Source organism: Trichechus manatus, unplaced genomic scaffold, assembly GCF_000243295.1.
Source record: "Trichechus manatus latirostris isolate Lorelei unplaced genomic scaffold, TriManLat1.0 scaffold00215, whole genome shotgun sequence".
Classification (NCBI taxonomy): Eukaryota; Metazoa; Chordata; class Mammalia; order Sirenia; family Trichechidae; genus Trichechus; species Trichechus manatus.
The window spans coordinates 41,304-58,282 of NW_004444151.1; the positions used below are offsets into that span (position 1 = coordinate 41,304).

Sequence of the window (16,979 nt, forward strand, 5' to 3'; positions counted from 1 at the left end):
GAATAAACAAATCTGTCTTGGAAGAAGTACAGCCAGGATGCTCCTTAGAAGTGAGAATAGCAGGGTTTCATGTCATGTACTTTGGACACGTTATCAGGCAGTTCCAGTCCATGGAATAGGACATCGTGTTTGGCAAAGTAAAGGGTCAGTGAAAAAGAGGAGGACCCTCAATAAGATGGATTGACACAGTGGCTGCAACAATGGGCTCAAACATAGCAATGATCATGAGAATGGTGCAGGACCAGACAGTGTTTTGTTCTGTTGTACATAGGGGTCGCTGTGAGTTGGAACCAACTCGACTGCAGCTAATAACAGAAACAACAGAAATAAGAGACGAGCTGGAAAAAAAAAAAAAATCTGGTTGTTGATTGGTAGTCTTAGGCTTCTCGCTACTTTTCCTTTATCTTATGACTACAAATATCCAATATTCTTGAAATTATTAGTAAAGCTCGATACTAGAGGTAAGATCTATGATTCATGTGAGTTGAGCTTGATGATCCAGTCATTGACATTATCTGAAAAACCCATGAAAAAAATAAAGAAATCAAACATTTGGAAATGGAGTAGAGGAGTTGATGTTTGTGGGGAAAGAAAGTGAGAAAGAATGACCAGATAATCTAGAGGAAGTGTATGTAGTGTATGAAGCCAAGAAACAAAGTTTTATTTTTTTGAAATATACTTTTAATTTTGGAGTATTTTTCGATTTACAGAAAATTTGCAAAGATAGTAGAGAGAGTTCCTACATTCTCCTCACCCAGTTTCAATTTACCCGAATGTTATCATCTTATATTACCATGGTACATTTTTCAAAACCAAGATCAACATTGCTATTGACAAAATTTCAGACCTTTCACATTTCACCAATTTTTCTACTAATGATCTTTTTCTGTTCCAGGATGCAATCCCGGATACCACACTACATTCAATTATCGTGTCTCCTTAGTCTCCTCTGGTCTGTGACAGTTTTTCAGAATTTCCTTGTTTTTCATGATTTTCACAGTTTTGAGCAGTACTGGTCAGGAATGTCAATTTGAGTTTGTCTGGTATTCTACCTCATGGTTAGTTTGGGGTTCTAAGTTTTTAGAAAGAATACTACAGAGGTTAAATGCCCTTCTAATCAAATCACATCAGGATGTACAAGAATCCACATGATTTATCATTGGTGATGTTAGCCTTGATCACTTGTTTAAGGTGGCTTTTGCAGATTTCTCCACTGTAAAGTTACTATTGTTCCCTTTCCATACTCTACTGTGTAGAAATGAGTCACCAAGACCAGCCCACACTCAAAGGGGGCGGAGGGACTAAGTTCTATTCCTTGGGGGAAGAGTATTCACACATATCTGTAGTTCTTCTTTAAAGAAGATTTTGTTTAGAGAGAGGTTTAAAAAGAAGGTGTTGCCATATTCTGCCGTAAAATTTATGCAGGTGAAGAATCAAAAGTCTACACTGCTTTTGGCAAAATGAAGGTCAATGTTATGTTAGGAAGAACAGAGTCAATTCAGTTGCAAAGGTGGGAGCCAGATGAATGGGAAGAAAGATAAATGAGACAAAAGGAATTAAAGACAGCATATGTGAATGCTGCTTTGAAGAGGTTTAGCTATAAAGTATAAATTGGAAAGAGGACTGTAATCCAGGATTCATGTGATAATGCTATTACGGTCTGTTATTTTTATAAATTTTGCTTCAGGAACATGATTCTCAGTTCTAATTCAGAGTTTAGTGACCACAGTCATAAAGAAAAACAACTTGCAGAATAATGAACTTGATCCAAATCATTAAATTTAAAGCATTAAATTTATATCAAAATCCAAAGATGTCACTGTAACTTAATGTAACTTTTTTAAAATGCTTTGTATGTGGGAGATTTCTGTAAAGTAAAATAGCAAATACAAGAGAAAAAGATCCATTATTGTTTAGAATCAGATTTGTAACTAACTTGCCTACAGTTTCCCTGCTAGTACACGTCAAATCTAAGTAGACGAGGTAGCCCTTTTCCACTTAGCCTTGCCCGGTATATATCAGGTATTTAATGAATTTTGCCCTCACAGTTGCAGGAGGCCTTGCAACTGTTTCTGACCCATTCATTTGCACAGGTGAACATCTTCTTCAGAGTTTCACAGTTACTATAGACATCTTCATAACCACAACCATTGGCTGGAATAAAAACAAAGAATTTAGTCACCTCATCATCATTTTCCTCTAGAACAGCAACACAACCAATAAATTCAATGTGAGTGGGGAGAAAACAGTTGAGAAAGAAGTTAGCACCATTACATTATGATGGCCATTTCGTATCTTGAGACAACATAAAGGCTTTTCGTTACATCCACGATTAATCCATCTCTTCATTTTAAATTTTAAATTTTTGAAGCGTTTCTAAAATGAGCTGAACTACTTTTCTCAATCAGAACTCAGTAAAATGAACGTAATTGAATCTCTAGAACTGTGCTACCCAAAATGTACCCACTAACCATATGTGCTTATTTAAATTTAAACTTAAGTAAAATAAAATTTCATGTCTTCAGTCACATTAATTATATTCCAAGTGCTCAATAGCCAATGTGTGTAGGGGCTACTTTACAGGACAAATATGGGACATTTCCAACATCACAGAAAGTTTTATTGGACAGTGTTGCTCTAAATTCTAATACCACTAGGCTTTCTTTGTGGAGTAAGTTATTATTATGGAAAGATGTAGATGCAAAAATGTAAAAGGTGGAATGAATGTCCCTATGATTTTTTTTGACATTTCCTCTTGGATGTCCAACAGAGGACACAAACACAACAAATCTCAAACTAAATTCATTATCTTATCTGCAAGCCTGACATTTCTTTGGTATCTCTTCCTAATCTCACCCAATTCAGCCAATCTTAGTGAAATGGGACTCCCAACTAGTCAGTTATTTATGGCAAGGAGCCCCGGTGGTGCCAGAAGTGAAGCCAGGAAGTAGAACTACCTACACTCCTTTCCCTCTTTTTTTTTTACCAGCACTCAGCAAGCACAGTTAACAAACACTGGCTATACCACTTCTCCCTATCTCTCTCAAAGCTGTCCATTTTTCTTCATTAGCTTTGCCAATAATGCAGTAAAGACTCCCATCCTTTTTTTAACCCATGTTTTTCAACAGTCTCCAAGCTAGATTCCATCCAATTATTTCTGTATCCATTTATTTCTGCATACTACTTTTTTCTCCTTTAGTTGGTTTATAGGTTGATATCATCGATGTTCTGAATTATGCCTATACAGTTCAGTCAGAAAGAATGTTAACTTTAGGTGAATGCATTTGAAAGGTAAAATCTCAGTGAATAGGTCAATAGTATTGTTTGTAATAATTTTAATCAATATATCCCAAGTAAACAAAACTATCAACTATTTGTACTTTTATTCATAACATTTGGAAATGAGATATTATTTATTTTATTTTTATTTATTTTACCTCTTCTTTTTATTAAAATATTTTTGAGGCTTCTGAGAGCTAATACTGTATACAGATTTGATTTTGACATCATTTACACAAGTACATAAGAATACTAGCAAGTGAAATTTATTAAGTTAAACTTATGATGCTAACTACACTATGGGGAAAAGTGAGGAATTTAGATGATAAACTCATTAGCATGAAAAGAATTGTAATTTTTTTGTGTCTGTCTACATTAAGCCATGTTTTACAGCCTCATATACTTAGATTTGTACATGTTTTCTTCTTTTTTTTTATTATCACGTTTGGTATAATGAAACTAACTTTGATGAAATGAAGCATTATATTTAATTACAATTAACTATTTCCACATACATTTTCATATAAGCCAATACGTAATGGACTCAACATAGTCACAAATACACATTGATGGTAGATGCTTCTTTAGGTTACATATGGTAACATGATTTTCATTGAAAATAATACTAGATAGTGAATGGAGTAAAATTTTTGCTTAGACACACTCTGTTGGGTAATGTTTTTTGTCTTTTGCATAAAAGCATTACTCAAACTGGTTACTTTCATAAGATTTCTTAATAAAAAAAATCACATCATTTTATTAAAATAGCTAGTTAATTATTGGAAACTTACTGCATAGTCCATTGTCACAGTAATCAGGGCAACTGGAACAGCGTGGTCCTTTTTTGTAAGGGGTATACAGTCTATTTATATAATTACCGCTGTAATTTGAAATACAAAATGTCAAATATTTTTCACTTTTCTCTTTAGTTTATGTTTCAAGGATAATATCTGTCAACAAATATACATGTGTGTTTACTCAGTGTTTTTAATTATGTTAAATAACTAAAAAACAAACAAACATTCCTAATGTGTAATTTAGATAACAATTCAAAGTAAGCGAATACTTCACACATTCACTTATCTCCTTGACTATTATAATTCCACCGGCTGAACAATGCAGCAGGATAACTAGTGTCTCACATTTTCAGAGTATACATATATATATGTTCAATGGAGCAACACCATCTTTGCTGCCCAGTAGACTAGGTCAAATTGCTAAGGAAGTATACACCAAGGCATTGGCTAGTGGTGGACCACACCCTGAGAGACAGGAGAAGCTCCTGGAGGCCAAGAGTTTGTAGTATAGAAAATAATGTGAAATAGATATAAATGTGTTCTGAAAGTTCTCTTACCTTTGCTTTTCCTCACTATTCCTTCCATCTCTCACTTCAATGCCTGGCCCTCTCTCACAGCCAGGTATTGAATTTGCATGCATTCTCCTAGGGTCATTCAATTCTTTCTATTAAACCCAATAAGTGCTTGCTGAAAAATGACTGTGAAGGTTATACTTCTCAAAGTGGATAACCATATCCCCTGGGTTATCTACAGCCCCAAATTAGATCAGATAGGAAGCTTGGTTTTGGAAGTCTTACCTGCCTCCCATGGAAAGAAATTTGAAACTTTAAAAAATCAAAACTAACAGATACATTATGCACGTATCTTCAAAATATCCATAAGATTTATAGTGGATAAATTCAAACACATTGCTTGAGAGTGCCATGCTTCCAGCTATAAATTAAGAACTTAGTGTATGGTTCATTATGGAGTTTTCTTTTAAAAAATTCTGAGAAGCAAAGACTTATGAGGTTTCTTTTTTCTGGACTATTTGAAATATATTAAGAATTTTTTGAAAAGTCTTTGAGGCCCAAGATGTAATCATTTCTAATGGCAATAGTGTAGCATTTTTAGATAAGCAGGAGTAGGAACATGTGAGCAGAAAGGGCTGGAACCACTACACTATGTCATTCCCTATTTGCTACCCCACCCTAATCCTGGCCTAACCATCAAGCTTCCATACTCTAGAGTGTGAATGTAGCAAGAATTTATTATACCAAATATCGAGAATTGCACACTGCACATGTTCACGGAATAACCCTGAGGCTAAGGAAAGGTGATTGAGAAAGAAAATAATCCTTTTAGACATGAGGAAAGAGAGCTTTGAATTTTACACTTGGAACTGAGAAGTTTGTCTTTCTTAGAAATCGAAAGTGTCTCAGCTTTAGAAAACATTTACAGTGGTCCCCCTCTTTTACTGAAACATGCTTTATATTCTGATTTGTTTATCATGTGAAAAATTTTAGATGGCATCACTGGCATTAAACTCTAAAGTATATACTTACGCAGGACAATAGTGACAAACATAGTAGTATTTGAATGTGCTTTGATCAGGACAGTATCCAATTCCACATCCAACACGGAAAGATGTGGACCAAACAACCTACATACCACAAATGAAGATATGAAAGTACAATAGAGAAGAAGAAAAGTATCAATAAACAAATAGTAGCAAGTATATAACTGAAAGCAACATTAGTGATGTAGCTTGTTGCCATATACTTTATAGAAATATTTAAACTATTGAATCAAAAACTTTTAAAAATATAAAATATCTATGTATATTCACTACTTTTTCTATTTAGATTGTTAAAAAAAAATACAGAGTGTGCTTCACTACAAAGAGTTTGCAGGCTATTGACAATGACAGCTCATAGCTAAAAACCCATTGAAAAAACCAAACCCGTTGCCATTGAGTTTATTCTGATAGCTAAAGTACCCACTAAATACTAGGACTATTATTTATCTGCTGAAGATCACCCCCCCAAACTGAATATTGGAATCAGCCAAAATTCGGAGAAAATTTCTTTTTCGGGCATTTGTGTCATAAAAATTTTCATTTGTTTTTCTTACCTGAGTATAATGTCCAACAACTGCATTGGGACTCTTTGGTCCTACACCATAGACAAAATCACGCTCCTCATCATACCAGTTTTGGATTCCACTTGACCATGAAGTAGGGGCACTTGACATAAAGAGATTCTCACCACAGCTCACATCTAAGAGGAGTAGATCATTCATGAGGAACAAAAAAGTATGCAATGGCAGAATAAATCAACTACGTAAACACAAAGAGCCACCAACCTTCAAACATGGGTTCTGGAGTTGCTAACTGTTGGTACCTAAGGAAGTCTTTCTCAGATCCTTATCAGTCATAAACTGAATAGAAGCCAGTGGTGGCTAACATTCAGGCTGGCTTCAGCATGGAAAACTTTGAGTAGCTGAGGCAGTCCTCTTTGGTTTAAAAATTCCATTCCCCTGAACTGTCAGAGATGCATTCACTTACAAGTTAAATGGTGCATGTGTGTAGGCCTTGTGTGCTCTCAACTTTGCATTGTAACCTTGTTGAGGGCACAGACCAACTCTTCTACTTTCTCTCCTGCTGTTGCCCATCCTCATCAAGATTTTTTTCACATATAGAGACCAGAATAAATATTTATTATTATAATTTTATGTGAACTTTGATACAAAGCTTTGGAGTCAGTTTATAAGACTCTGAGCAAATGACAAGCAGAACATTTTTCAAAACTTATAGATATCCCCTTAATTACCAAATCAGAATATCACAAGGCCAAAACTTCCTTAGGAAATTAGGCAAGAAGTACCTTGCAGCCCAGAAACATTTCCCCATTTTTCCAAGCCTTGCAATTGATATTTACATTTGGGTGGCTTGAAATGTAATGTCTACACACTGCTTTGTTGTTGTTGTTAGCTGCCATCCAGTCGGCTCCTGAATCATGGCAACCCTGTGCACAACAGGATTGGGCCATTGTGATCCATAGGGTTTTCACTGACTGATTTTCAGAAGTAGATCACCAGGACTTTCTTCCTAGTCTGTCTTAGTCTGAAAGCTTCACTGAAACCTGTTCAGCATCACAGCAACACACAAGCCTCCACTGAAAGATGAGTGGTAGCTGCACATGAGGTGCATTGGCTGGGAATCCAGCCTGGTCTGTCGCACGGAAAGAGAGAATTCTACTACACACTGCTTAAAGAGAGTATAGACTACTCTTGGATACCTCCTTTAAGAGGGAAAGAAAGTAAGAGTTAACAGTAGACTGGGATCTTCAAGACCATTTTTTCCCCCGATCTTCTACAAAATACACTCATCCCTCTTCATAATTTCATTATAATTATAGTATCAAAAATACATATAATAACGGCAGTCTTTCTACCTTCAGAACAGGTGAGTTATTTACTACTTTCAAATTGGACTTGCCTATATGTATATTGGAACCCTGGTGGCACAGTGGTTAAGAGATCAGCTGCTAACCAGAAGGTCAGCAGTTCGAATCCATCAGCTGCTCCTTGGAAACTCTGTGGGGCAGTTCTATTTTGTCCTATAGGGTCACTATGAGTCTGAATTGGCTCAACGGCAACAGGTTTGGTTTTTCGGTATATCATTTTTGATAATGAAAGCAAATATTTTATCTAATAGTTCATGCATGGAGCATTTTGCCACTTACTGTTTTTATATTCCTTTATCACAGAGGTCATACCTTATAGGTTATTTTTGAGTATAATAATAGTATTACATGCATTGTAGGCACCCAGAACAAAAGACTTGATTTTTATTATCAAGGATTAATAAGGAAATTGTAAAAATAAAAGCTAATTTTGATTAAAAAAAAGTTAAATATATTTATAGTAAAATTTAGGAACCGTGCAACAAAATTCAACATGTTCTATGAACAAAAAAACAGGTAGCTTTTAAAACACAAAGTAATAAACATAAAAAAAAATTTTAAAACACCTAATATTATGCAAAGGTCACTAGTTTAGAAGTCAGAAAGCCTGATGGCCAATTTCCTGTATATGACTCTAATTGCCAGGCCTGTTCTTGCCAGTCATTTTCCTACCAGGGGCCCATTTTCTAATCTTTAAAATGGGGAAAGAGATGATACATGACCTGTATAATAAGTAGCATTTATTCACACAGTTTTCTTAATGCAACAGCATAGAGTGTTCCCTTATTATTTTACTTGTTTATTTTATTCAACAAATACTTATCACATACTGGTTCTTCGTTTCTGTGGGTCACTGTGTTTATAAATGCACTTGTCTGCCCAGTTTTGGGCATTTGCTGCTGCTTCATTGTCCCATTCCTAAAACAAGGGTGAAAAAGGTATGCAGTTAATAACTCAAACCAGCAAGGAGTTTATGCCATATATTCAGATTGGCAGGTTGATTTATATCATCATAAAATTTCTAAGGAAGCTGCTTCTGATTATTATCATAATCAAAACAATTCTTTTGGTGTGTCTTTATCTGCTCCATAAATAAACATAGGTAATATGTCTACACATAAGGATTTTTAGTCATGGTCCTACTCTAAATCCTACTTATAAACAAATGGAGGTATTGTGGTTGTTTGTTCCAATAGTGATGAGTTGGCCTAGGTCATTCTCAGTTCCTTTTTTCTCCACTGAATACACTGGGGGGACAAAGTTCATGGACTTTGGTAGTGGGTCTAGGAAAATGAGTTGCTATTTCCCTATATGGAAAAGGGTCTTTTTAATCTTAGATTAAGAGAGTGAGTGAACAGAAAAATGTAATAGCTTCTCACTGGAGGTCCAAAGATTTGATTTTAATTCTGCTTCCCAACTTCACAGCCCTGTAACCGGACAAGTTATTTCACTATCTATAAAGTAAAATTAAGAATTACTGCCCTGTTCATAATATAGCTCAAATAAAATAACAAAAAGGAGGCAGAACTTTATAAGTCACAAAGTTCTTGAGGTATGTTTGTTGCCAAATGCCTGCTCTTATCACACTTGGTTCATGTCACCACTAGCCTTATATTATTGCCTCTTACCATCTTCAGCATGTCGCTGGCTTCTGGAGAGACTCCTGTCCTTAGTTCGTTGTGTTTATTTACAATCTCCATTTGGACTTGGGTTAGTTGGGTTGACAAATAAGCAAAATCTGGATCCTAAAGGGAAATAACAAAGAATTATTTTTGGGACAAAGGTCATTTTAAAAAGTGTTTAGTTGAAGCCAATATTAGTTGCTATGCTTATAAGCTGAGCCAAAGTTATAATTTCTGAATAGGAAAGAAATAGTGTTAAACGTTGAGAGTGGGGATGTGATTCATGATATAATTAAATTAATTACTCCCCAAAGGCAACATATCTCAATTTCTGGCTTCAAATGAGGTCTTAATATGACTTTTTTTCTAGACATATCAATGTTAACATAACCACAACTGTTACACAAACCATTAAGAAATACGCCTTCACACTGGATAAGCTTGCAGCAAGGGGATGGTAAGCATGGTGTGGAATGATTCATCCTAGAATTTAAAGGGAACTTCACCTGACATGGTGTCTGGTATTTAGAGAATTAATGCTTAGGCCCTGTCCAAGTGTATCGCTAGCATTCAATACTCTAGCAAAACGGTACTATATAGTATGGGCAGATTTCATGGGGGTTGCTAAAAGGATAGTTTTACAATATTAAAAAAAAAAAAAAAAAAAAAAACGCCAAGGCAATTTGTTGGGAACAAGGACATCCAATCATGGGTTATTATGACTTTGTCTTTTTATTAATAAAGATGTTACTGGTAAGGTATTAAATCAGGTGCTGATAATTTTTATTTTTTTGCATGTGATGGGGGCCCGAAAGGTGGGATAGGATGTGTAAATTGTTGAGAAAAAGATAAAGAAATCTGCTTATTAAAATCTATACAAGAGTGTGATGATACATGTGGATGAGCAAGGTTTTAGAAGTCAATGTTTAGGTCTAAACATAGCTCCTTGTAGATTTTCCCTGACACCTTGTTGTAAGTTACTCCCCTCTCCCTTTTCAGTTTACTCAGTGCTCTCCAAATATTGTCTCTAGAGAAGCTGAGACAAGAATTTTTCCCCAGAGTGGACAGAGAGAGACTTCCCCTAGGGCCAGTGTGCTGAATTTGGACTTCTAGCCTCCTAAACTATGGAAAAATAAATTTCTATTCGTTGAAGCCACCCACTTGTGGTTTTTCTGTTATAGCAGCACTAAGAAACTAAGACAATAGATCTGATCACATTTTATTGCTGTTATTTACTGATGTGTTCATTTCACCCTCCTGGTTGTATGTTTCTAAGGAAAGTAACCGATAGTAAATGCCATTGTACCTACAGGATTCAACACATTCTGAACTAATGACCTCTAGGTCAGAAGGGATGTACATGTTAAGTATCAGTAGTGGCTAATATCTGCACTACATTAAAATGTAAAATAACATGACCCGGATATTTTCTATGGACTCTCCAATCCTGCTTGAAGTAGTTCCAGTTCAAAACACATAAAAAGTCAGTTCCTGAGAAAGGAGAAGTAATTATTTCCTGCTTCTTTCTTCATCTTGTTTTGTAGATAAAAATCCTACTGAAAAGATACATTTGTTTATTTATTTTTTACAAGTATCAATAAAGCTTTTATTAGGTGACAGAAAATATACAAAGTTTTGAGAATAGAATGCATAAAATGCAGTATCTGTCCTTAAAGAGTTTACATCTTCTAGGAAAGATGACATTATAAATAAATAATTAAAATACCACCTGAAACTACAATGATAGGAGTGACCTACTAGATATAAACCCACTACCCATTGCCATCGAGTGGATCCTGACTCCTAGTGACCCTATAGGACAGAGTGGAACTGCCCCACAGCGTTTCCAAGGAGCGGCTGGGGGATTCGAACTGCTGACCTTTCAGTTAGCAGCTGAATGATTAACCACTGCACCACCAGGGCTCCAGATATAGAAGAAAGAGGGATCAATTCTTCTTTCTTGAGATCAGAAAAGACTTCATAAAAGATCATTCTGGATGGGAGTGCAGCATCTAAGAATGTGTAGAACAAGCTTTTCTGGACAGTGAGTCTGTAGAGCATCTCATTAGTAAACATTGTATGGTGCCAAAGACCAAATGACATCTCACTTTTTAATAATTTTATAAATGAAGACCAGCAGTAGGACCAGACAATCAACAGGGGATTGGAAAGGGATGTGAAAGAAACTCTGTATTTGGGAATGGAGTTAGAAAGACAATAAACTACTTGAATGAATCCTCAGATGATGAACCTTCAGATAATGGATTGTTGAATAAATTGTCTCTAGATTGGAAATTTGATTATGGTAACATAATGAATATACTTCTGAATGCCAAGTGAGATTTGAATCCAGTATCTGAGTTCTCTGGTCTGAGGGTTCCTAGTTAACCTGGTAAACCCAGAGCTAAATGAGGGTGTGGGCACAGATAGCAATCACCAAAACTCTTAACATTTATAGGCTATCTGTACAGGAAATACACAACTTATGTGGGCACCTACTGGAAGAGGAAGAGTAAGAGTGACCCTATTCCTAGTATTATTAAATCAAAATCGAACATTAGAAATAATTAGAGTATCTGGCCCCTGTACATACTAATTGTAAGACTATGAAAAAAAAAAAAAACCACTTAACATTTGATTTTTTTCATTTAGAAAGCATGTGTAATTATTCTCACACAATAAATATGGAAATATGATGTTGTATTGGATGTGAAGAATTTGTGTTAATTTTAAGAAATATATAAATATGTGAGGTGGTTATTGTCAATTTTCTGTGATATCTCATTAAAATGGATTAAATAAAAAAAAAAGAAATGCCTTGTGGTAGGGGCAGTGTCATTAGCTTTTCAAATCTGTAAACCAGTGCTGTCCAACAGAAGTATGATGCAAGCATCATATGTAATATAATTTTTTGGTGGCCACTTAAAGAAACAGATGAAGTTAATATTACTAATCTATTTTATGTAACTCATATATCCAAGGAACCCTGGTGGTGCAGTGGTTAAGAGCTCAGCTGCTAACCAAAAGGTTGGCAGTTCAAATCTACCAGATGCTCCTTGGAAACCCTATAGGGCAGTTCTACTCTGTCCTGTAGGGTCTCTATGAGTCAGAATTGACTCTATGGCAACAGGTTTTTGGTTTAATATATCCAAAATATTATAATTCCATTATATACTCAATATTTGAATTATGAAGGAAACATTTTCCCTCCTTTTTTTTTGTACTAAGCCTTTGAAATCTGGTATTTATTTTCTTTCATTTATGCACACCTCAGTTTGGACTAACCACTTTTCAAGTGTTCATTAGCCTCATTAGCTATCTATTGGTCAGCATAGCTTTATACTTTCATCCAGGTAATCGTTTTAAGTGCCCTGAGCTACCAATGAGTGCTTTGTGATATACCCAACACTCTAGGCTCTTTCACTCTTGAAGGCTGATCTAGTGGCTTGCCATCCCTCAAAGTGGCCTGGATCGTTCTGAAAAGATTTCCAACCTTAACCATACCTGTCCATTTGCAGGGAAGGATGAAAGCAGCACAGCCGCCAGAGACACCATCTCTGAGAAAGAAGTCATTGCTGGGAAACAAAACAAAGGGAGAGAAAAAAATAATGAAATGATCTCAGTTACCCTAAAGGAACTGTAATTCTCAAATCTATCTGTAATGCAACAAGAGAAAAACTGTCACATTGTGCCAATAGAATCATGGTTAGCCAGCCCCAGAATTGTGACTCCAATGGGAACAATAAAGAACAAACCGAAGTATTTGACTGAAGCCCTTGAGGTACACTATAAAGGTTATATACATGCTACCCTCTTCAGTTTCACAGCCTTATCTATGCAGCTAATAACTTCAGGCTCTAAGAACAGCTTCCTTACATTGCCCATTCAGGAGTATTAATGGCTCTGAGCTGTTACTATTACTGGGGCACTGCATTAGCCCTTGCAGTTTTTCTAAAACCCTGCCCATGCCTTTGCAAATTTTCCCTTATTAATGTCTCTTAAATTATCATTTAGCATGTGTCATTTATATGTAGCCAGAACTCTGGCTGATATACTTGCCATTCCTAGAACCCTAGGGAAATATGCTAAGAACAAAATGTCTTTCTTTCATACACCTTCCTCCCATAGCTTGATTCCAATGTTGCCCATACAGCCAGTGTTCTCACTGGCTCCCCACTCAAATCTTTCTCTTAATTAGCACGACTCCATATCCCAAACCTGTTTCGTCCAAGTCCATTCTGACTCATAGAGACCCTAACGATAGAGTAGAACTGCCCCACAGGGTTTCCAAGACTGTAAATCTTCATGGAAGCAGACTACCATACCTTCCTTCCAAGGAGTGGCTGCTGCGTTCGAACCACCGATCTATCGGCTAACAGCTGAGCATTTTAACCACTGCACCACCAGGGCCCTTCATAATGTGTCTGTGTCATGTTAGGTCCCTATGTACAAGAGAATGAAACACTGTCTGGTCCTGTGCTATCCTCACAATCTTTGCTGTGTTTGAGCCCACTGTTGTAGCCACTGAGTCAATCCATTTTGCTGAGGGTCTTCCTCTTTTTTGATGCCCCTCCACTTTACCAAATATGATGTCCTTTTCCAGGGACAGGTCCCTCCTGATAACACGTCCAAAGTAAGTGACACCAAGTCTCACCATCCTTGCTTCTGGCTGTACTTCTGCCAAGACACATTTGTTCGTTCTTCTGTTAGTCCATGGTGTATTCTTCCTCAACACCATAATTCAAAGGCATCAAATCTTCTTCAGTGTTCCTTATTCAGTGTCTAGCTTTCCCATGTATATGAGGGAATTGAAAATACAATGGCTTGGGTCAGCCGTACCTTAATCCTCAGAGTGACATCCTTGATTTTCAACACTTTAAAGAGGTCTTTTGAAGCAGATTTTCCCAACACAATAAGTGTTCTGATTTCTTGACTGCTGCTTCCATGGGCTTTGACCGTGGATCCAAGTAAAATGAAATTCTTGAAAACTTCAACCTTTTCTCCATTTATTATGATGTTGCTTATTGTCCCAGTTGTGAGGATTTTTGTTTTCTTTATGTTGACATGCAATCCATGCTGAAAGCTGTGGTGTTTGATCTTCATCAGTAAGTGCTTCAAGTCCTCTTCATTTTCAGCAAGCAAGGTTGTGTCATCTGCATATCACAGGTTATTAATGCATCTTCCTCCAATCCCTCTGCCATGTTCTTCTTCATACAGTCCAGCTTCTCAGATTATTTGCTAAGCATACAGATTGAAAAGTATGCTGAAAAGATACAACCCTGATGCACACATTTCTTGACTTTAAACCACACAATATCCCCTTGTTCCGTTCGAACGATGTCTTTCAGTCTATGTACAGGTTTCACGTGATCACAATTAAGTGTTCTGGAATTCCCATTCTTTGCAATGTTATCCATAATTTATTATGATCCACATAGTCGAATACCTTTGTATAGTCAATAAAACACAGGTAAACATCTTTCTGGTATTCTCTGCTTTCAGCCAAGATCCATCTGGCATCAAAAATGATATCCCTTGTTCCACGTTCTCTTCTGAATCTGGCTTGAACTTCTGGCAGTTCCCTGTTGATGTACTGCTATAGCCACTTTTGAATGATCTTCAGCAAAATTTTACTTGAGTTTGATATTAATGATATTGTTCGATAATTTCCGCATTTTGTTGGAACACCTTTCTTTGGAATGGGCAGAAATATGGATCTCTTCCAGTTGGTTGGCCAGGAAGCTGTCCTCTAAATTTCTTGACATAGATGAGTGAACACCTCCAGAGTTGCATCCATTTGTTGAAACATCTCAGTTGGTATTCTGTCAGTTCCTGGAACCTTGCTTTTCACCATTTCCTTCAGTGCGGCTTGGACTTCTTTCTTCAGCACCAACGGTTCTTGATCATATGCTACCTCCTGAAATGGATGACTGTCAATCAATTATTTTTGGTGCAGCGACTGTGTAGTCCTTCCATTTTCTTGTGATGGTTCCTGCATTGTTCAGTATTTTCCCTGTAGAATCCTTCACTATTGCAAATCAAGTCTTGAATTTTTTCTTCACTTCTTTCAGCTTGAGAAATGTCAATTGTGTTCTTCCCTTTAGGTTTTCTAACTTCGGGCCTTTGCACATATCATTATAACACTTTACTTTGTTTCCTGGAGCTGCCCTTTCAAATCTTCTATTCAGCTCTTTTACTTTATCATTTCTTTTGTTTGCTTTAGCTACTCTACCTTCAAGAGCAAGTTTCAGAGTATCTTCAGACATCCAGTTTGATTTTTTCTTTCTTTCCTGTCTTTTTAATTACATTTTGTTTTCTTCAGGTATGACGTCCTTGATGTCATTCCACAACTCATCTGGTCTTTGGTCAGTGTTCAATAAGTCAAACCTATTCTTGAGATGGTCTCTAAATTCAGGTAGGATATACTCAACGTTGCATTTTGGCTCTCACCAGCTTGCCCTGATTTTCTTGAGCTTCAACTTGAAACTTGCACAGGAGGAATTTATGGTCTGTTCTTCAGTCAGTCCCTGGCCTTGTTCTGACTGATGATATTAAGTTTTTCCATCATCTCTTTCCACAGATGTAGTCCATTTGATTCGTATGTATGTCCACATGTATAGTTGCTGTCTATATTGTTGAAAAAAGGTATTTGCAATGAAGAAGTCATTGGTATTACAAATTCTATCATGTGATCTCTGGTGTCATTTCTATCACCGGGGCCATATTTTCCAGCTAACAATTCGTCGTTTCCAACTTTAGCATTTCAATCACCAGTAATTATCAATGCATCTTGATTGCATGTTTGATCAATTTCAGACTGCAGAAGTTGGTAAAAATCTTTAATTTCCTCAACTTTGGCATTAGTGATTGGTGCATAAATTTGAATAATAGTTGTATTAATTGGTCTTCCTTGTAGGTGTATAGATATTATTCTATCAGTGAGTGTTGTACTTCAGTATAGATCTTGAGATATTCCTTTTGACAACGAATGACAATGCTATTCCTCTTCAATTTGTCATTCTTGGCATAGTAGGCCATATGATTGTGATTCAAAATGGCCATTACCAGTCCATTTTGCTCACTAATACCTGGGATACCAATCTTTACGCCATCCATTTCATTTTTGATGACTTCCAATTTTCCTAGATCATATCATATGTTCCACGTTCCAATTATTAATGGATGTTTGCAGCTGTTTCTTCTCATTTTGAATTTTGCCACCTCAGCAAATGAAGGTCCCAAAGGCTTTACTCCATCCACGTCATTAAGGTCTACTCAACTTTCAGGGAGCAGCTCTTCCCTAGTCATCTTTTGAGTGCCTTCCAAATTGAGAGGCTCATCTTCTGGCACTATACCAGACAATGTTCTGCTGTTATTCATAGGTTTTCACTGGTCAATTTTTTTCAGAAGTAGACTACCAGGTCTTTTCTAGTCTGTCTTAGTCTGGAAGCTCCACTGAAACCTGTCCACTATTGGTGACCCTGCTGGTATTTCAAATACCGGTGGCATAGCTTACCACATCACAGCAACACACAAGCCACCACAGTACAACAAACTGACAGGTGTGTGGGCAATAATATGTTTATATTACTGTAATTATTGTTAGTTGCCATCAGTTGGCTCCTACTCATGGTGACCCCATATATTATACTAATAATTAAGGGGAACCTTTATTAAAAAGAGATTGTTACCATCTCAGATACTCCACTGGTCTCATCCTTTCGGGAGCAAGGGAGAATTAAGAGAACAGGATACAAGGAAAAGATTAGTCCGAAGGACTAACTGTCCACAGCTACCAAGGCCTCCACTGGACTGAGTCCAGTACAGCTACATGG

The 16,979-nt window shown here is 36.6% G+C and overlaps 1 protein-coding gene across 1 annotated transcript in view; it reads right to left on the minus strand.

Moving 5' to 3' along the window:
- Positions 1-564: 564 nt before the first annotated feature.
- LOC101357003 (cysteine-rich secretory protein 3-like) overlaps positions 565-16,979 on the minus strand; it is an 18,827-nt gene continuing 2,412 nt past the window's right edge. Inside the window, exons 2-8 of the mRNA XM_004388713.2 lie at positions 12,649-12,719; positions 9,151-9,267; positions 8,353-8,440; positions 6,189-6,334; positions 5,621-5,718; positions 4,071-4,159; positions 565-2,154 (exon numbers count right to left, since the gene is read on the minus strand). Coding sequence (XP_004388770.1) covers positions 2,027-2,154; positions 4,071-4,159; positions 5,621-5,718; positions 6,189-6,334; positions 8,353-8,440; positions 9,151-9,267; positions 12,649-12,717 — 735 coding nt within the window. The 5' untranslated portion in view covers positions 12,718-12,719 and the 3' untranslated portion in view covers positions 565-2,026. The remainder of the gene's footprint in view (positions 2,155-4,070; positions 4,160-5,620; positions 5,719-6,188; positions 6,335-8,352; positions 8,441-9,150; positions 9,268-12,648; positions 12,720-16,979) is intronic.